Source organism: Zingiber officinale, chromosome 2A, assembly GCF_018446385.1.
Source record: "Zingiber officinale cultivar Zhangliang chromosome 2A, Zo_v1.1, whole genome shotgun sequence".
NCBI classification, from domain to species: domain Eukaryota; kingdom Viridiplantae; phylum Streptophyta; class Magnoliopsida; order Zingiberales; family Zingiberaceae; genus Zingiber; species Zingiber officinale.
In genome coordinates this window covers 153,857,859-153,879,645 of record NC_055988.1, presented here as the reverse complement: position 1 = coordinate 153,879,645, position 21,787 = coordinate 153,857,859, and the positions used below count along the sequence as shown (strand labels likewise).

General features: G+C 39.0%; 1 protein-coding gene and 1 long non-coding RNA gene across 3 annotated transcripts; one reads left to right on the top strand and one right to left on the bottom strand.

The window, feature by feature from the left end:
- Window positions 1-10,667: 10,667 nt before the first annotated feature.
- On the top strand, window positions 10,668-10,949 carry LOC122040180. Its single transcript, XR_006128535.1, has 2 exons — window positions 10,668-10,750; window positions 10,863-10,949. It is a non-coding gene; the product is annotated as an uncharacterized LOC122040180 (long non-coding RNA).
- Window positions 10,950-16,463: 5,514 nt separating this feature from the next.
- Window positions 16,464-20,297, bottom strand: LOC122042817. 2 transcript variants are annotated; one of them, XM_042603138.1, is made up of 6 exons: window positions 19,722-20,296; window positions 19,163-19,399; window positions 18,495-18,578; window positions 17,848-17,977; window positions 17,255-17,444; window positions 16,464-17,173 (listed from the first exon to the last, which is right to left on the bottom strand). In XM_042603138.1, the coding sequence occupies exons 1-6, from the start codon at window positions 20,066-20,068 to the stop codon at window positions 16,728-16,730; spliced, it is 1,434 nt and encodes a 477-aa protein (XP_042459072.1). In that variant the 5' UTR covers window positions 20,069-20,296; the 3' UTR covers window positions 16,464-16,727. The 2 variants fall into 2 exon arrangements, with proteins under 2 accessions (XP_042459072.1, XP_042459071.1); XM_042603137.1 differs by having other exon boundaries at window positions 16,464-17,444; window positions 19,722-20,297.
- Window positions 20,298-21,787: the final 1,490 nt, after the last annotated feature.

Here is a 21,787-nt window from a genome sequence, read left to right as displayed (position 1 = left end):
GCTAATCTAGTTTTATGACAAATCAATAGTTGGTTTCCCTTTGGTCACACAAGTGATAGTAGTGACTCCGTTGGGGAGGATACTATTAAATGTGTCTAAGTGTATACCATTACTTGACACTAAGTCCATTAATAAGATTATGCCCCTTCCGTTGGGGAAGATCACACGCTCTTAATTAACTTCCTATAGTAATCTAAAAATGGAAGTCTGTTCTAGTGATCCACAAACAAGCTCATCCGTTATGGAGGAAGGCACTCAGAGCCAACGCGCAAACTTGTTTGCATCACTTACAAACCAGTAATGGAGACCATGGGGTTTACTTAAAAATCCCTCTCCCACTTAGTTATTTATAAATGAGGAATTTTAACTATGCTAGCCTACTAAATATGTAAACCAACATGCACATAACAATATAAAAGCAATAAATAGAAAATCTAATTTTCAACTATTATGGCTTTTATCTCTAGTTATCCTCCGTGTGTTGTCATCCCAAGCTGCTGCCATATTTGGCCACCGCCACCGGGTCTAGCTGTCGCATCCATCTTGCTCCTAGTTCCGCTGCGCCTCTGGTCCTTAGAAGGTTCCACGCTTTGCAAGATTCGATCCGCGACATAAATAGAATTTTACATTTTGATCCTATATTCCATAAAAGGAATGTACATGTATCTAGATCAAAAATAAAATCCTAATAAAACTAAATACAGCTCCTGCTGTATTTTATAATACAATCATGCACACACATATAAATGCCCTTGACATGTCCAAGGGTCCAATCACACACATAATAACTAAAAGCCATAATAGTTGGATCCTGCATCCACAAAGTTAGCACATCCTACTATTAACCTGCCTAAATTATGTATGACATGTGCATAATTAAACTAATACCAAATACACAGAGGCAAAACCCTAGCTCTGATACCAATTGTTGGTTGCTACTCGGAAAGCCTAGAGGTTCTACTGTACAAAAATTTTGTACAAAGGTCTGAACCTTTTCCTAGCTACCATGTGTTCTTTTAAATTAAATTTTGGATCGCCTGCGGAACTTAACACGTTTGATCCAAAACTTAATCTATTTGTTCTTTTAGGTTTTGACTTGGATCTCCTGCGGAACTTAACACGTTCGACCCAAGTCACCTTAAGTTATTAATTCCATTAAATATTAATTTCCATAATCGGTTCCCAGTACTGACGTGGCGAGGCACATGGCCTTCTTGGATATGGGAGCAACCACCACCGACTAGACAAAACCTTTTATAGAAAGATAATATTTAATTTCCTAAAATAACTTTAGGTTAACCGAAAAGAACAATCAAATCACAAGGAAAAGAAAAACAAAAGAACACTATATCGAAAACAAATTCGAAACTCTAGAATCGTATGCCTCTTGTATTTGGTATTATTTCCATAAATAACTAGCATGATGCGGAAAGGAAAAATTACTAGTTATACCTTCTAAAAAGACCTCTTGATCTTCTACCGTATTCCTCTTCTAACCTCGGACGTTGTGTGGGCAACGATCTTCCGAGATGAGAACCACCAAGCACCTTCTTCTTCCTTGCAAGTTTCGGCCACCACAATTCTCCAAGAGAAGTAGAGGTCCGGCCACCACCACCAAGCTCCAAGGGATGCAAGAAACAAAATCACCTTTCTCTCCTTCTTCTCCTAGCTAGAACCGGCCACCATCAAGAGCTCCAAGAGAGGTTGCCGCCAGCCATAAGAAGAAGAGAAGAGGAAGAAGCTAGGGTCGGCCACCAAGGAGGAAAAGAGAGGAGAAGAATAATAGAGTTGATCACCCGTGAAGGCACCTCTACCCCCTCTTTTATAATCCTTGGTCTTGACAAATAAGGAAATTTTAATAAAAAATTCCTTAATTCTTTTGTCATAAAAAAGAAAAATTATTTTAATTAAAAAACAATTTTCTTCTTTTAATAATAATGGTCGGCCACTTCTAATTCCCCAAAACAAGGAAAATTTAATTCACACAAGAATTAAAACTTCCTAATTTGTTTCTAGAAATTTATAAAAATTTCTCCAATAATTTTTATCCCTTCATGATTGGTTAATAAAAAAGAAATTTTATAAATTAAAATTCTTCTTTTAAACATGTGGATAATTTCCAAAAGGAAAGTTATCTCTAAAAATTAAAATCTCTTTTCAATCTACAAATAAGGAAAGATATCAAATCTTTTCTTAATCTTTTGTAGAAACTAATAAAAGAGAATATTTAATTTTTAAACTTCTCTCTTAAATTATTATCATGGTTAAAAGGAAAGTTTTTCTTAAAAATAAAATCTCCTTTCAATTTACAAATAAGGAAAGATTTCAAATCTTTTCTTAATCTTTTGTAGAAAGCTTTAAAAGGAAAGATTAAATTTTTAAACTCTCTTTTAAAACTATGATATCCACATAAGAAATAATTTTAAAAAAAAATCCTTTTTAATATGATGTGGCCGGCCACCTAAGCTTGGGCTCCAAGCTATTGGTCGGCCACCTTAAGGCCAACCTTTAGGCTTGGCCGGTCCTAAGCTTGAGCTTCAAACTTAGCTTGGCCGGCCCCTATTGGTTGGGTAAGAAGGTGGGTATGTGGTGGGTATAAATCTCTATATACAAGAGGCTACGATAGGGACCGAGAGGAGGAATTGGTTTTGGTCTCCCGATGAAATTAAGCTTCCGTGCCTCGAACACACAACTTAATTCTATCAATAATAATTCATTCCACTAAAGAACTATTATTGAACTACCGCACCAATCCCAAATTACATTTTTGGGCTCCTTCTTATTATGAGTGTGTTAGTCTCCCTGTGTTTAAGATATCGAATGTCCACTAATTAAGTGAGTTACTGACAACTCATTTAATTAATATCTTAGTCCAAGAGTAGTACCACTCAACCTTATCGTCATGTCGGACTAAGTCCACCTGCAGGGTTTAACATGACAATCCTTATGAGCTCCTCTTGAGGACATTCTCAACCTAGATCACTAGGACACAGTTTCCTTCTATAATCAACAATACACACTATAAGTGATATCATTTCCCAACTTATCGGGCTTATTGATTCATCGAACTAAATCTCACCCATTGATAAATTAAAGAAATAAATATCAAATATATGTGCTTGTTATTATATTAGGATTAAGAGCACACACTTCCATAATAACTGAGGTCTTTGTTTCTTTATAAAGTCAGTATAAAAGAAACGACCTCTAATGGTCCTACTCAATACACTCTAAGTATACTAGTGTAATTATATAGTTAAGATAAACTAATACCTAATTACACTACGACCTTCCAATGGTTTGTTCCTTTCCATTATGGTCGTGAGTTACTGTTTATAATTTATAAGGTACTGATAACATGATCCTCTGTGTGTGACACCACACACCATGTTATCTACAATATAAATTAATTGAACAACTACATATATCATAAATGTAGACATTTGACCAATGTGATTCTTATTTCTAGATAAATATTTATACCAAAAGCTAGGCTTTTAGTATACACTCTAACAAGTGCAGTTTGCCATTCCACTAGTCAAATATCAGAAAGATTGAAGTGGATAGTGCGTGGACCTAGCAATCAAGTGTTAAAGTATTCTAGTTATTTGATTGATGGGGTTACTTATCATACAAAAGAGCGTGATGATATACGAGTTGTTCAAAACTCCGGAGTAAGCTTAATCGCAAAGACAATGCAAGTTGCTAGTTCAAAGGACAAAAATCCAGTTGTCTCAGACATGATTTTTTATGGAGTCATTCAAGAAATATGGGAACTTGATTATCAAAAGTTTCAAGTTCCAATGTTTAAATGTAATTGGGTTGAGAATAATAATGGTATTAAATTTGATGATCTTGGTTTCACGCTGGTCCAAGAAGAGAAGGACCAATCGGATGTTGACACAAGTGCAACATTCGAGGAAGAAAAAGAAGATGAGGAGAGAACATCCACATCTTCAAGAGAGGAAGAGGTGGAAGCATCCACATCCTCACGAATTGAAGAGGTGGAAGCACTCACACCCTCAAGAGGAGAAGAAGAAGAAGATGATGCTACCTCCCCAATTCAAGCTACATCAAATGGAGAATCAAGCATCATCTCTACAAGCAAAGGTATAGAAACTTCAATTATAAATAATAAAAATCATATCATTTGCTTTGAGTGTAGGGAGAATGGGCACTACAAGAGCAAGTGTCCCAAGTTGGCTAAGAAGAAGAGCCAAGTAGTACCCAAGGGCAAGGAGACGCCCAAGGAGACAATCCCCACAACAAAGAAGAGCAAGGAACACATTGTGTGTTTCTTGTGTAATCAAAATGGACATTATCGAAGTCAATGTCCAAAGGGGAAGAAGTCGGTCAAGGTCAAAGGAGGAAGCACAAGTCTAGGGGGAGCTTCCAAGGTAAAAACCAAGGTATCATTTAATGAACCTATTCCTTTGACACATGATAAAAAGCATGCTAGAAATAAATTTTATCATTTTGATGCTAATTATCATGAGAATAGGAGGCATGATGGCTTTAAGGATAAATATATTCCTCCTCATGCTAGATTTACCATACCTAAGTTTAGGAAGGTAGATATCAACTTAGGCAATAATTCTAAGGACTTTAGATATATGCCTAAAATTAGAAATGCTCAAGGATTCAATGGAAAACTAAAATCTAGGGATTTATGGAGTGAAAACGAAGTCTTGAGGACAAGACTTGATAGTTTAGAAAGGACCTTAGCAAGAATGGAAAACATGCTTAAGGGTCAAAATGAGCATAACCTAGGAAAATCTAGACAAGAGCCATCCAATGGATATAAAGGTTTGGGATACAAACCTAAAGTCAAGAAGGATGTGACTGTTAGGACCTTCGGACACGGCTAGAGAGGGGGGGTGTGAATAGCCGACCCCAAATTCACGTTTCTTCCTACAATTTTAGTTAGCGCAGCGGAAATAAAAGATAGAAACGAAACAGGAGAATATCAAACCTCAAACGCGACGATATAACGAGGTTCGGAGGTGATACTCCTACTCCTCGGCGTGTCTGTAAGGTGGACGAATCCTATCAATCCGTCGGTGGATGAGACACCGGAAAATCGGCTAATAAAAACTCCTTCTGGGTGGAGAAACCTCGCCACAATTTCTCTTGCAACAGCAAAATCAGAGTACAAGAAATACAGCAAGAAGCCAAGAACAATATGAATGTAAAAACACTGGTTTGCTTGCCTTCTCGTTGACTGTTGATGAAGCAGCAACTTCACGGATGCCAACCACAGCAGCAACTGATCAGTTGGAAACCCAGCCGAGGGAAGCTCACACGAAGCTTCAGTAATGGAGAGCTCAGCAAAGCTCAGATCGCAAGGAACAAGAACTTCTACTTCGCTCTTCCCTGTAGTGGCCCTCTTATATGAACCTGCGAAGAAGAAACAGAAAGAAATCTAGCCGTTGTGACTCAACGGCTAGGCCTGGACCGATCAGGCTCCACCCTGATCGGTCTAGGGCTGATCTGATCGGTCAGGGGACTGATCAGGCCTATGCTGATCGGTCCCCAGACCGATCCCAACTCTCACAGAGAGTTGGTTGCGATCCCTGATCGGTCTGTGGACCGATCAGCCTATAGATGGATCGGTCCACAGACCGATCCCCCTATTGTTTTCTGAATCCCATCGCTTCTTACTGATCGGTCACCAGACCGATCAGATAACCCACAGAGAGCTACTGTGTGGTTACTGATTGGTCACGAGACCGATCATATAACTAAGGTATCACTGGATCGGTCAACAAATCGATCCAATGCTCTGTTGGTTTTAGAGCTTCCCAGCCCTAAACCCTAACGTCTTCCTAGTCTAGAGAACGAGCTACCGAACCCTCTCTGACCTAGTCCGGAGAACGAGCTACCGAACCCTCTCTGACTTCGACATCCGGTCTAGAGAACGAGCTACCGAGCCCTCTCTGACCTAGTCCAGAGAACGAGCTACCGAGCCCTCTCCAACTTCGTCCAGTCCAGAGAACGAGCTACCGAGCCCTCTCTGACCTAGTCCGGAGAACGAGCTACCGAGCCCTCTCTGACCTAGTCCGGAGAATGAGCTACCGAGCCCTCTCCAACTCCATCCAGCTCAGAGAACGAGCTACCGAGCCCTCTCTGACATAGTCCGGAGAACGAGCTACCGAACCCTCTCTGACCTAGTTCGGAGAACGAGCTACCGAGCCCTCTCCGACTCCATCCAGTCCAGAGAACGAGCTACCGAGCCCTCTCTGACCTCCCATGCCAAGCTTCCATACTTGGACTTTGTTGGAGCAATCCCAATGGTCCGCGGGACCATATGTTTTGGTGTTTGGGCAAAGGGTTTAAGTTAGGTTTACCCTCGTTATTTGATATGTGTACTTGAGTTGTGCAGGAATGCAGGTGACACATGTGACTCAGGTTGACGGCTTCGGGTCCGGTGAAGGATGGAGCATCCGAGGGACCGTGGACAAGGCAGCAAGGACAAGGACCGAGGGAAGCGACTTCGAGGCATACGCGAAGGATGGCATTGGGGACGAGCCACGGGCTTGGATGCATCCGAGGGACGAGAGCCAAAGGAAGTAGGCTTGAAGGCAAGAGGTCAAGGCTGCAAAGAAGAGTCAAGTGAGTCGTGAGGGTCCGAGTGCGAGAGAAATGTACTCGGGATGGGAAACCCTAAGTTTAGGGTTGTACCAGTCGACTGGTACTGGAACCAGTCGACTGGGGGTGAGCATAGAGAGGTTCTGTGCCCGAAATGGCTGGGATCAGTCGACTGGTCCAGGGACCAGTCGACTGATAGATAGCCGTTGAGAGAGACGTTGGGTTGGCACCAGTCGAATGGTGCAAGGACCAGCCGACTGGTAACGGGCAAATCAGCAAGGCTGATTTCCCCATGGCATGTTGTACTTGCAACACCTACTAGGGAGAACATTGAATATATAAATGATGATGAGTTGGAAAATGATGTAATCCACTACCAATGTTTTACAAGAGGGTTTATATCAATGGATGTTGATGGAATATATGAGAAAGAACCACCATGTAGCCGTGAAGATTGTGATGGGACTTGGGTTATCAATAAATAAGTGATGGAACATGTTCCTTTTTTTTATTATGGTTCTTGTATGAGTAGCATTTTGAATGACATTGATGTATGATGCAAATGAAAAACTACTGTACTTTATTTACCAATGCAGTGCATAGTGTAATTTTATGAATGGCTAACAAGTTGTCAATGCATAATGCAGGAATTGCATCATTGAAGAACTTAACAAGATTCTGGAATTGTATCTCTTCATTGCTTTGTGGAAACTATGACATCTCGTGGAAAAAAGAGTACAAGAAAGGGAATTCAGGTAGATGGAAATATTGTAGGAACCAAAGAAGGTAATATGGCAAATTCTGCAAATTCTGGAAATTCTGGTACAGTAATGGAATCTCAAGAGACCGAAACAACAAGAACTTCAAGAGGTCGCACTCGTTTGGATAAGCTGGTTAGGCAAAGGGCCCACGGAATTAGAAAGGATATAAAATTCAATAAATTTGGACAGCCAATAGGAGACTTTGCTAGTGAAATGCAAAGTTATATCGGCATTCTCGCTCGGGAAAAGGTTAGGATAAGTTACAAGTCATGGAAGCAAGTTCCAAGTGGCGTTAAGGATTTAATATGGGAATCAGTTAATGTAAGTTAAATTTCTTTTGAAAATTTTAATTACCTTATATATGTTTATGATCTATTTAATGTAATGGGTTAATATTTTTTATAGTTGAGTTACAATGTTGACCCCAGATGGAAAAAGGGGTGTTTGAATTCGGCAAATAGTAAGTGGCGACAATATAAAGCTCTCCTCACTCATAAGTTTATTTTTAGCAAGCTTGCTAAACCGGAAGAGTTGAAAGAACCACCAATTGGGTATGGTATTACACGAGATGATTGGAGTGTGTTTGTAATCAGTCGCATGTCGGACGACTTCAAGGTAAGGATTATAATTTGCTATTTTCAATTGAGTTGATCACAAGCCACTGTTTTAGTTTTAAAGCTGGTATATATGAGGAATGTTCAATTAACTAGAAAGTAAGTGATGAGCAAAAGAAGAGAAGAAAGCAGAATGTATACCCACATCGGCTTGCCCGTAAAGGTTATGCTCGTTTTGCTGATGAAATAGTAAGTATTTCTGCTTAATTCGGTAAATATGATCTAGAATCTGTCTATATTTTATTCTTACTAAATCTATTAATGTGATTTATAAAGTTGTATATATTATACATTTTGATTGTAGGGAGATGAATTATGTGATGATGAAGAGATTAATCGAGCGATTATTTGGAAGAAAGGACGGATGAATAAGAAGGGGCAATTTGAAGGCGATGATTTGAAAATGGCAATAGAAAAGATTGTAAGCAAGCTCATTATGCGTCTTTCCTACTAAATCTATTATGCCTTTATGGTTTTTATTATGCCTCTGTCCTTTATTGTCGCAACAATAATATATTGTTACATTTATGTACACTACAGCATTGCAGAAAAAAAATCAAAATCTGCATCCAAATCTGCATCTGCTTCTTGGTCAAAATCTGCATCTGCATTAAAATCGTTTCATCTGCTTCTGCATCTGCTTCTGCATCTGCATCTGCATCAAAATCATTTTGTTTTCTTAATAGGGAGTTATTAATTGATGATTTCTGCATCAAAATCGTTTCTTAATAGATGATTTCTGCATCTGCTTTTGTATATCCATATTAGTGTTAGTACTTAATAGGGAGTTATTTACCAGTAATTAATTTTGTACCAGTAATTATTTTGTTTTCTTTTGCATGACAGGATGATTATGTGCAACAAAAACGGGAGGGTAAGTTGCACTTAGAAGAGGGAAACACGGATATCCTTTCAAAAGCACTTTCATCTGAGGAGCATTCTGGGCGTGTGAGGGGTGTTGGAGGATATGTCACTCCAACATTCTATTTTAATGTTGGCAACATAGTGCAGAAACACCTTGTTGATGAGCAGTTTATCCTTCAACAAAAAGAGTTGATGGAGGCAAAGATATTAATCTCACAACAAAATGCACGCATATCAAATCAAGATGAACGCATACAGAAACTTGAAGCAATGTTCAGAAAGGGTGCATGCGACTTAGATACGGATGAAAAATGTAGTTGCTCAGTAAAGTTGCATCCCATGAGTGACGAAAATATCAAAATTGAAAAGTGTGTCCCAAATATTGAAACTTTGGATGATGATGACATGCAAATTTTGAACAATGATGATTTCTTCCAGGTATATATTTAGTTGTCATTATATTACTTAGTATTATTGAAACTATAAGTTGCATCAATTTATAACATGATTACTTATCTTCTAGGGTAAACCGGTTGCATTGACATTGGGTTCTAAGAGCAATATTGTTGCCTATGGTACAATTGTTCATGTCAATGCGGTTGGTAAATTACTTCATGGTGTTCCATTACCTATTAATTGTATGCGTGTCTCCATTGATAAGGCTGTGGATGAATTAGCACAATTGCCATGTCCAATTCCAAATCAATGTGATACAATTGGTGATGCTATTGGAACACATGTGGGATGGCCGGCTAACTTGGTAGTTATGCAAGATGAGGTAAATGTCATATTATATTTATAGTTAAATTGTCCAACAAAGATTAGTGTTGCGCCTAACATGTGTACATTTGTAATTTTTAGAATCCTCAAAGGAAAAGAAGTGTTGTCCAAAGAAATAACCCAATTATTTCATCAAGTGTGCCAAGGTCATTGCATCTACTGTATTGTTATTGTAACCGTGCTCTAAATGATGAAACAAATATATCAATGATTTGTGAGGAGGGTTTCTTTGACGATCAATATGAAATCCTTGTGCACCTTGAAGATATCATTCCTTTTTATCATTTGGATCCCATAACTGCAAATTGTATAGTAATTTACATGTGGTAAGTCTTCTTATTCTATTTGTTTACCATATAAATTGTATAAACTTTATTGATTTAGCATTGTAACATTCTTCATTTTGAAATGGTAGGCATCTTTATAAAAAGTTGAAAACATATAACAATGTCCACAAAATCAGATTTGTTAATCCACACATTATCCCATATGTGGCATGTGTGACTCGACTGGACAAAAACAGCAAATTCGAGCAGTTGAATGAAAGAGCTAGTGTTTTGGCAGATAAGCTGAGTCAAGCATCAAGAAATCAACTTATTTTGGTGCCACATAATGTTGGGTAAGTAAGACTTATAATATCAGTTTTAATTTATTGTTTCGAGAAATATGCATGCAATAATTATGTGATTTGTGCATAGTTATCATTAGATTCTCACTGTCATTGATCCATATAAGGAGACAGTTTATTTGTTGGATTCGCTTAGTCATCGCATTCGTGACGAGGATTGGAAATACGTAGTAGATATGTGAGTACATTTTTTAATTTTATTAAGCATTTTTTTAATCAGTAAAACTCTCATATGTCCATTCTTATTGATGTATAAAGGAGCATAAGATTGTTTAATTCAAACAAGGCAAAAAAAGGAAAAAAAACATGTTACATGGGAAGTAGTAAAGGTATGCATGTCTACTTATGATTAAATTACAAACAATTAAACATGTATATTAGACATTTACAATTTGTTTTTAACATAGGGCCCTCGCCAACCAGATGCGAAACAGTGTGGTTTTTATGTGATGAGATATATGAGAGATATTATTGAAGAATTGGCAACTATCGAGAGAGATTCACTTCGATCAATAGTAATATTTGACATTCAATTCTCAATCTTCTCAAATATTTGTGTGTTTATCATTTTGCACTTATCATCTTTTGATTGTTTTTTACTAATCTAATCTATGTCTTTGTTCACAGTTCATCAAACCCCAGTACTCTAGAGAAGAAATTGATGAAGTGCGTTCCGAGTGGGCAGAATGCATACAAGACTATATTTATGACTAGGTATTTAAAATCATACAATGACTTGATCTATTCGGCAAGTATTTGCATATAATGCAAATTACATAATCTGATCCTAACAGATATGCCCCTGGAAACATCATGATTATTAAAACTTTAGTGTGTAGGACATCTAGGTAGAACATCTCTATTTTATTATTATTCTTATACTGGAATGCATGAAATGTTTTTCAACATCTTAAGATTTTGAGATGTTCAAACATATATATCATTTGCTGGTAAACACATTTCTATAGGACTAACACACTTGTCAGATTATGATGAACCGATTAACTTTGAGCATCATGAATTGTTTCCTTTCTTAATGGACAGTTTTCTGAAGACTAGGATTTACACGTAAAGGAGGTGAGCTAGATAAATATTTTGAGCAGTTACCTGATTTATGAACATGATAATACATGGGGAAAATGCAGGAGCAAGACCAATTTAATTAATAGTATTGAGATTCTTGTTTTCTTTGGGAATGAAAATGGTTTCTCAATCAAACAAAATTGAAAATATTTGAAATTTGCAATTTGTTGGACATGATGAATGGTCGGAATGGGTTAAAGTTGGATGGAAATAACTTACACTTTGTTGAGAATCACAATGATCAAGTTCATTCACATAGTTGTTTCGACTTACTTATACCAATTTAGCAATTACTGTATGCAAGATACACAAACTATCTAGACTTACCTAGAGTTGCTCTGATCTGACTGCTTTTTTCTTCCCAATGTATTCTGCCCTCCTTTATTTGCTGTTACTAGCTACAGGGATTGTTGGTATATTCCGTGTAAGGCTTCACCTTGACTTAAGCAGGGTGGTGTTATCATATTAGATTATGTATAGCTCATGTGTACTTGGTATGTGTTGGATTCAACTTCATCTGCTTGCTAGACGTTTTTGCCAATCCTGGTTTCAGTCCTTGTTTTTGCTAATCTTGGTTTCAGTCCTTGTTTTTGCTAATCCTGGTTTCAGTCCTTGTCCACTGCACACTTTTGCTCTATTTCATGCACAAGACGATTTAATTCAATTACCTTATTTATTTAACTTATCTGCTGTACTATTTGTCCAACTTTGTACAATTAGCCTTGAACTAACAAAAGAAATGAATTTGAAGGGTTGGATCGAACAACCATATGAACCAGCTGTTTCATAAACTTTTTTTGTTCTCACTGGCTTCACTAATGAAATTGTGAAGCGGCAACGTTTCTCGTGCTTAATTATTTGGCCATCCCTTTTTTTATGGCTTTAACTATATTTTATTTTCATAACAGGGAGAAATTGCTGGGTTTGCAAGCTAGGAATGCAGAAAAAGAACCAGCTGGGAGAAATTGCTGGGTTTGCAAGCTGGGAATGCAGAAAAAGAACCAGGGAGAAATTGCTGGGTTTAATATAGCTGGGTTTGCAAGGTTGTGGTCTTATAAACTTAATTTTGTGGTTTCATCTTTTGTGGTTGTCATGATATATTGGATACTACTTGTGGTCATGTTTGTTTATAAACTTAAGTGAATGTACACATGTACCTGTTTTTGTTTGAGACAAGATGTATATATAAATTAAAGACAACTAATCGAATGTATATATGTTGAAAACTATTTTTGTGAATGTATAAATGTTATGTTGTACCTGCAGTTTGTGTGCAATGGCTATGGTTTTAATCGTTGTGAAAAGTACATATATAGACATGCAACTGAATGTACAAAGACAACGATTTTTAACCGTTGTGAAAAGTATTCTAAGACAATGGTTTTAAACTAAAATTTGAAGAAAGACAACATGTGTATATGTTGTTAATAGTATATCAGCTGCGATCAAATTTTTGCAAAACTGGCAATTACAACGGTTTTATACTGTTGCAGAACTGTTGTATTTGGTATTAAAAGACAACACTTTAAATCCGTTGCATGACTGTTGTCTAATGTGGTCAAAGACAACAGTTTTAAACCGTTGTCTTTTACCGCACATTTAACAACAGTGTCAGTTACAACGGGTTTAAAGGGCCTATGACAACGGTTTTTAACCGTTGTCTTTTAATGTTTTTGTTGTAGTGCTTGCCTTCTGGAGTTTTCATCAGCCTTATCATTGTTATCGAGTCTTTCTGTCAAGAGATCACACCTCCGGAACTTCATCCATTGTCAAGTCACACTTGAACTTACGTTGCCAAGACTACATGCTTGAACTTACACCGCCAAGACTCACCTTTGGACTTTCCTCCTTTGCCAAGATCACACTTGGACTCTCCTTGTTGTACATGTATCCTGCATACTCACAATGCATATCAAATATAACAATAAACCTAACTTAAACCTTTGCCCAAACATCAAAAGTTATGACACCTAGATTGCTCCAACACAAGCGACTGCCACCATCCTCCGGGGCCGGTAGTCAAGCTCCTCCTCTGCCTCCCTCTTTTCCAGCGTCCACAGCAGCCCACCAACAATTTCCTCCAAGACACCACAACATTGCTCTCTTGCCGACTCATCGTAGGCCACCTCTGGCCATCCGCAATGTCATACGCTTCCAGACCTCTGAGTCCTTGAAGCAATTTGGCTCTGATCTGACTTGTTATATATGTTCTAGCTTCGATCCGCCATTGTGTTCCGACCTTCGTGTCATTATTGTATCTGACCTGTGTGCTGATGTCATATCCCGGCCTGCGTGCTGATGTCATATTTCGGCCCACGTGTCACTGTTAGGTCTCGACCTGCATGCCGCTTGCTGGGTCAAGGTCGCGTTCGGCTCCGCACCGTCAAATCTAGTTCCTCATCCTGCTGCATTTATTATCTCTTCCGGGTTACAACAACTCGATCAGCACCACAACCGTCTCACTGATCTACCAGAGGGTGCCCCCTGGGTCAGGGCACGTTCTCTATTCCTATTCTATATGCATTTCATTACTTTACTATTTGTTCTGTTCTTTATATATTCATTGGATCTGCCTTAACCCTGGGGTATCAGGGACTAGGGCAACCTTTGTCGCTGACTACAAGTAGCATTAATCAAAAGATTTCTGATGACTTGATCAACATAGAAGATATATATATATTATCTGAATTGGATAACAACCAAAAATAAATCAAGAAAACCAACACTACTTATAAAAAATTAAAGAGATAATCCCCTTCTTTAACATCAGTAACAAAGATCCTAGCTATTTATGCCCTCTCCACTCCGCCTTCCAAATCCATCTTATTCCTCTCCCTCTCTCTCCCTCTCTCTCTCTCTCTCTGCGTCTGATCCCTTGCTCCATCCATCGACTCCAATTAATCCTTCATCTTCAATCTCCACAAGGCATGGCAAAGCATCAAGCCACCACCTTCCTCCTCTCCCTTCTGCTCCTCTCTGTCTCTCTCAGTTGCCATGCAGCAAGGCATGAACCAGCAGTTCATCTGCCCACCATTCAGCCAATGGTGCTTACTACTATATATCCAGATAAAACTATGTTTGTTAGGTTATTTGTGTTTGATCTTTTTAATATATATATTTTCACTTGAACTCAGAGCGTAGAAGAAGGCAGCAGTGACATGGATGAAGGAATTTGCAGAAGAGAAGTCGATAAAGAAGAGTGCTTGAAGAGGAGAACTCTTGTGGCTCACACCGACTACATTTATACCCAAGACAACAACAACTAAATAACATGTAACTAAGGAGATATTAATTGTCTATTAATGTAATCACTGCTACTGGATTAATATTAGAAATTAATCACATCGATATATTACTCGCTACGCTCTCATTGCTGTGAGAATTATTTTCTGTATAATTTCTTTTAGCTAAATCAAGAAATAAAGCAATGAAAATTAAAGGAGGTATCATGTGATGCTTCCTCATTTAAAGTTGTATGATCTTTTACAGAATTTTCCTTTCTTAAAAAAAGGTACGACGGAGTTGACTTTTCAATGCACTGGTCAAGGACAGAAAATTAAGTTGGCACGTGCATACGTAAATCAATAAAAGGATCCTCCCATTTCTACGTCCTTTCTTCCATTCCAAGACATTAAAAAGGAATTAAAATGGTCAACAACAGATATTTACTCCATTTAAAAATAAAAATAACCATTTTACTGAGTGTAGTATCTCTTCTGTCTCCTTTGACTCGTGGCACTAGTTCAATTGGAAAACACAACAAAATCTTCATCAATGGCTCGTGAGAAGGGAACGGTGTCATAATTGAGGACATGGTTTGCTGTGCATGTCTTAAAATAATTCATGCATCTACTAGATTGGTGTATATATATATCTACGAGTACATAATTGATACATTTACAATAAGATGAAATGTCCATTATGTAGAAGTTTAAAACATTAAGACACCTCCTCTAATAAACCATGCCTTTTAAATTGGCACAATGCATCTACAATCTCATGAAACAATCGTATCTTCTATCAATTTATATGATACACTACAGAATACAAAAAGTATGCACTCATGTCTATTAAAGCCGTGCACCTTCGTCTAATGATGTCGGCATATCTTAAAATACAAAATTAATTCGGCATCTACGATCTAATAAAATATTCAAGTCTTCTATTATGCCTATTTTAAAAATCCCCCAGAACAGATATGTGAAGAAAGAAGACGCCCAACTTTTGTCTAGAGTCCACTATACTGAGCTAAAGCTAAAAAGGAGGCTCATGGATGCTAATAATTTAATCTTGCAAACCTTGATGCAGTATGGTGCCATGAAGTAGTAATAGTATGGAGTTACTTTGTTGGCCTCATCCTGATCCTGTAATCCCATGAAGGAATGGATTGCATTAATGATGTATTAGTTGGTAACCATGCATCTGTAGTGGTGGTGGTGGATCTCCAATGGCAACTAGAGGAGGATTTGCTTTCTGGAAAGTAGCAGTGTTAACCTTGTTCTCCATGGCAGATCTTGGTGGAGTACGCACGACAGGGCCTGCAATTAAAAAATAATGCTTCTCAGTAAGAATTGCAATTTGCAATTGGGCGAGTAAGGATCAAAAAATCCAAGTGGTGAGCAAAAGACAGTCTTGTTTTAAAGAACTAGGAATAAAAAATAAAAAACAAAAAACAAAAAACGAAGAATGATAATTTTGATAGATGGTTAAGGTAGAACTAAGGATTGAAATACTATCCGACAACAAACAAAACTCTTTCTAAAAGGAATGTATCTGCTCTTGTATGGTTATAATTAAGAGAAATGGAAATTTCCAATTTGGATGAAAAGTTTAAGGTCATAGGCTAGAAAACATTCACTCAGATCAATTCATTTGAATGATGGCAAGACATGTGTTGGGACCATATAATTTGTCATCAAATAGCAATTTGAGCACAAGCCTTGTACAAACCTTCAATTCATTGCCTTGGAGAGTCCGTAACAGCATTGAATCCATCATCTTAGTTCCACGAGAGAATTGGCCATGTAGCGTAATAAATCATACTGAGTTTTCAGAGGCTGAAGATTGAGTTCTAAAATTGCCAAAACGAATCTACATTCTAGCATTGTCATTCAATAGTAAACATATAAGCTACAACTTGCAAGATGTTTTCAGTACAATTTTATAATGGATGCAAGATGTGTCCAAGTCAGGAGGCAAAAACACAAATTAACCAAAGCCACATAATTTTACACTGCAAGATCTCCAGTTACAACATTTGCCAATAAGCAAGCAAAAACAGGGTACAGGTCTGCAAGTGTCACTGCAAAGGCCACAAAATTAGTTAATTGTCTTATCAACTACTTCAACTACCTGATGTCCTATTTGAGAAACAACGCCAGCAAAATATCAGAGCTGGTAAAATCATGTTCAAGTTCTGTTCCGCTTTCTTAACCTGCTCGCAATGCTATCAGTAACTTGATTTTGATGTTTGCATGAGTCATTTACTCTCTTAACCGCAGCATTTGGGGCATCGTTCTCAGGTGAGCTAAATACACCAGCTTCGGTAGAAGACTCGGTTTCATTAGCAATCTTACCATTTTCTATCTTGCTCTTCTTTTCATTCAGATAGTCGTTAGTGCCAATGCTATCAGTGACTTGATTTACATGTTTGTGTGAGTCGTTTACTCTCTTAACCACGGCATTTGCAGCATCGTTCTCAGGTGAGCTAATTACACCAGCTTCAGTAGAAGACTTGTTTTCGTTAGCAATCTTACCATTTTCTATCTTGCTCTTCTTTTCATTCAGATCGTCATTAGTGCCAATGCTATCAGTGACTGGATTTACATCTCCGTGTGAGTCATTCACACTCTTAACTGCAGCATTTGGGGCATCGTTCTCAGGTGAGCTAATTACACCAGCTTCAGTAGAAGACTCGTTTTCGTTAGCAGTCTTACCATTTTCTATCTTGCTCTTCTTTTCATTCAGATTGTCGTTAGTGCCATCGGGTAAAACCTCGCCATTATCAATGCAGGATGACTCTTCTGCAGAAGGTAAGTCGGACGAATTTAGATCACCAGAACTTGGTTGTTGGCGTCGCGTCTGAATAAGATAATGTGCTACGGACTTGTATCCCAAATTAACAACCTGTTATTAAAACGAATTATCAACTTTCCATTGACATTTAAACTGTTTAAGAAACTTCAACTACATATTTGAATCCTTAAAAATATTGACGACACAGAGAAAATGATGGTTGCACTACTAATTATAAGCTACTAGACATCAATGAAAATTTTCAGTTTTCTCGGATGCCTGTGTTTTGCTCTAAAAGAACAAAAGTTTTTGCCCCATAGTTTGTGAGTTTGCAAACCATTATCACATTACTACCAAACACATTTTTCGTTAACTTTAAAAAACAGAACATCCATTGCACAAACAAACTATATTTACTATTATTTTTCCTTACAAAATGTGGCAAATTGGCAGCATCAGCTTCGGAAGAAAAACATAAATTGGAGCAAACTCGAGGTGATTGATAACATTTTACCTTTTTATATAGGGTGCCAGTGGGGGCCCACCCTTTCTTGGTTCTACACAAACTACAATTGCAGATGCCTCGACATACTGGACATATCCAATTATGATTCTTTTTGGCTTCCAGAACATTTTCACCATATCTAGAGATGGACAGGTACAACTTAGAACTGATTAACATATGAATATATAAATGGGAGGCATAGGCCTTCTTTGGTAAAACTTTTCTATTTTAAGTTTGGAGTCTTCAAAGAATAAAACCATGGAAAGTTAGAGATTAAAAAAACAAATAATTATTCTACATTTCCTTTTAGCTTTTAAATTTTAATTTTTTAAAGTAAAAACTTAAAACAGCAAATTTTCTGTGAACGAAGGAAGGCCTTGAGTATCGAAGCATTGCAACTACTACAAACTATGATAGAATGGATCAACCATCAACTTATTGGTACACGGTAAGAAGTCGATATCATTCGACCAGAATGGTGTAGCACCTAGAGTAAGAAAGATCACATCATGAAACATGAAAATTTAAAAATGATACCAAAAAGAGTATTTTCCAAGACAAGAATAAATGGGAAAAACACAAATTACTAGAAAGCTTAAAACTATATGTGGCACAATCTTAAATAACTTTCCACTTCATTTATAGATAAAAATTACCTCATAAACAAACAATCTCCACAGAATTGCCCTTGAATTAGCTGACACTCACTACAGTGTGTACGGTGACCAAGAGTTTTTTGCCTGCAAAAATCTCATACCGCAATCTGTGACTTAAATGATAATTTGAAATGCATTCTCAATGTTAAATATGCAACTTGATCGTAATGCAATAGAATGAGTATTAACTAATGTTAAATGGACAGCTACTGGTACAAGATCAACTCCACTTTGAGATCAACCATGGAAGTGTGAACAATTAATATGATTGTACTTGTTTGTTTTGGTATTAAGAGTGATTGAAGTAATAAGAGTTAGACGTCAAAATGTATTTGGACAAACAGAGCCTAATAACCATGCAGAATTAGACATCAAAGAAAAGGATAAGGCAATGCTAATAACAACCGTGCACAAATTCATAACTAGAATGTCTACTTAAGATATAGATGGGAGAAAGCAATTATTGGCGATGTGAAAATGACAGTTGGAGTATGCTAATTAAGCAAAAGGCAGTTCCTTCTCCCTGAAGTTACAATTATGAATATAACTAAATCGTGAAAATGACAGTTGGAGTATGCTAATTAAGTACCGAGTGACTTAATCATGCAACCCAATCAAATTTTGCATGAAGCAAAAGAATTAGAGAAATTACAGAAATCCTTGATTACCTGCACTGGTGGCACGTTTTCCCTATTACAGAGTCATATATGCGTTTTCCATCTGTACCAAATCCATCCACAAACAGTGTCCAACCAGTCTCATATGTGCCTAGTAACTTCTCATGCTCATCTGTATAAACCTCTTCCTTTGCACCTACTTCAATTGAGATCGAGCGATTCTTCTTAGAATTCACCTCTTTGCTCGGATTAATTTCCACATAGCTAACTGGGGCTACATTTTGCAACCTAGTTGATAACAAATGATCAAAGGCAACCAATACATAAATAAGAATTAAGCAAGTCTCTAAAGTTCAGGCATATGTTCCGAACAGAGATCCGAATTATTAACAAAACAAGAATAGCAACACAAACTACACAAATTCTAATTCTTCCAAGTATAAATCCCGAACGGTACACTCCTATTCATTTTCCAAGAATTTATGGAGGACGGTGTTCTATTAGAATCTAAGCAATCAAAGTAGTTACGGACAATGTAGACAAAAACCTCGAGATTCAAAATACAGAAGAATAATCTGTAATAACAAAGGGAAGAAAGAAAAGGAAGTACCTCGAGGAGCGCCTTTTCAGCGTCGATGAAAGTAGCAGTTTCTTCCTGCCAGTGTTGGAGGCAACGTCTTCCCTCTTCCTCCGACGTTGGTGGGAGGGACCCGGCGTGATATGAGATTTGAGTTGGAGGGACAGGTCGAGTATGCCGAAACTTCGCAACCTCTCCATGTTCTCCTTGATCCTCTCTCCCCGCAACCTCTCGTAGTCCGCCGGACTGGCGGCTCCCGCCGTCGGAATCGCCGCCTGACGGAGAGAAGGTGAGGGGCTGCGCCGCCGCCTATCCATCTCCTCTTTCACGGAACTCACCGGCGCCGCTACAGTCAGCGCCATGCGTCGGGTACTCACCATCGCTCCTCTCTCTCTCCCTCCCTCTCGCTCGATCGGCGATCGCCCACTACTTGACCTAGAGAAGCGGCTATCAAGAGCCAACGGTCGAATGACGGGGAAAAAGCGGAAATGGAAAGGACGGATCGCCTACTCCCCTGCACCTCAAATGCTTAGCACGTGCCAGTTTTTGGTAATCGGCCGCCACAATAAGCATGATCATATCAGCAGATACACGTGGCAAAATCTGGACCTTCATAGTCGTCTGATGCTTTGTGGCCTGAGGCGGGAACACAATCATTAACATCCACACCCCCAATGTTCTGAAAATGTCAAGAAATGACCAAAATATCATAATAAATATTTTTATTAATGACTGCATCTCATATCTAAATGAAAAAAGAGAGAGATAAATCCAGTTAATATTATTGACTAGTTTTGTAATGATCGATCCGGTTTTATAAAATTTTTCTATCGACTATCAAGATAAATTAAGAAGCGCGTGTGATGAATAATTCAGAATCTCAGTATTCTTTGGTTGCACGTCTCATTTGGAGGAAAAATTCCTACAAATACGTTGATCCGGCGATAAGAACAGGGGACCCTCGTTGTAAGGGGTCAACGCCACATGGAAGTCAAAGAGTCGGGCGGTCCATCGAAGAAGGTCGGACCAGCTAGGTCGATCGGAGAAAGGGGGCTGACCGACCGGGCGGCCGCCCGGTGTTTAGCCGAGGGCAAAAGGCACCCCTATGGAAGTCGGGGTTCTGGCGCTCATTGGGCATGATCGTAAGGCCGAGCGGACAGCACGCTCGGCCGAAGACATGAAGCATACTGCTAATAGTCGCCACAAAACACATTACCGATAATTTCCCAAGTGGACCATCATACATGACCGGTCAGACCGAAGGCGGACGTGGGCTGGTCGGACGCACGGCAGGAGTTCGGGGAAAAAGACAAGGGACATCTTCTGACAGATGACATGCTTCGTGATATGGGCATACTCCAAATCACGCGCCGTGGGGTTCCGCTGTCCCATCGAGGACATGCTTGGACTGTAGCAGTATGGGTCAGGTAAGCTCACTAACAAGCCCTTACTGGGGTTGGGCCACGGACACGTGTACACCTCGATATGTGTGCACTCGCTTCTCCGCTGCCCTATATAAAGGCCCTCATCCTTCGCCGGAGGTACGGGTTCTACTATTTCGAGAGCCACATTTCACTGCTTGCTTGCCTGACTTGAGCGTCGGAGGGTCGCCGCCGGGAACCCCTTCCCGGCCCGACTTCTGTGCAGGTTCGCCGGAGCTTCGTGCAGCCAGTCGAAGATCCACACCAGCAGCCGGGGAGCGCCACGTGTCCAGCGTCCGTTGGTTCAGCATTCAGACAGGATCATACGTCATAGTTGGGGATCAAACCATGGGTGCCTGGGTGACACGCAGTTAGTGAGAAGGATGACACAGGAGAGAGTCAACGGGCTCGGTGCGTTTGTGGGACTAGGCACTACGACGCTGGCGGACGAGAAGAAAGAGTGCAACATTTCCGAGGGGCGAGAAGTCGGAGTGGAAGGTTGCTCGAGGAGGTCGGAAAAAGGGTTCGGGTGATCCCTATTCCGGATCCCCGAAATCACCCAAGCCAGCGGAACCAGAGTGGAAGATCCGAACCGAAAGTCAACATAGATGATCCTGTCCGAACCAAGAGTCAGCGGACGCTGGGCACGTGGCGCTCTCTGCTGGATCTTCGAGTGCT

What these genes read in the sequence shown, in the direction of transcription:
- LOC122042817 (XM_042603137.1), bottom strand. Translation starts at nt 20,068, where the DNA reads ATGGTGAGTACCCGACGCATGGCGCTGACTGTAGCGGCGCCGGTGAGT. An exon ending in CTGAAAAGGCGCTCCTCGAG is followed by an intron (nt 19,400 to 19,721) that starts GTACTTCCTTTT and finishes GTTATCAACTAG; the next exon opens with GTTGCAAAATGTAGCCCCAG. An exon ending in AAAACGTGCCACCAGTGCAG is followed by an intron (nt 18,579 to 19,162) that starts GTAATCAAGGAT and finishes AGATTTTTGCAG; the next exon opens with GCAAAAAACTCTTGGTCACC.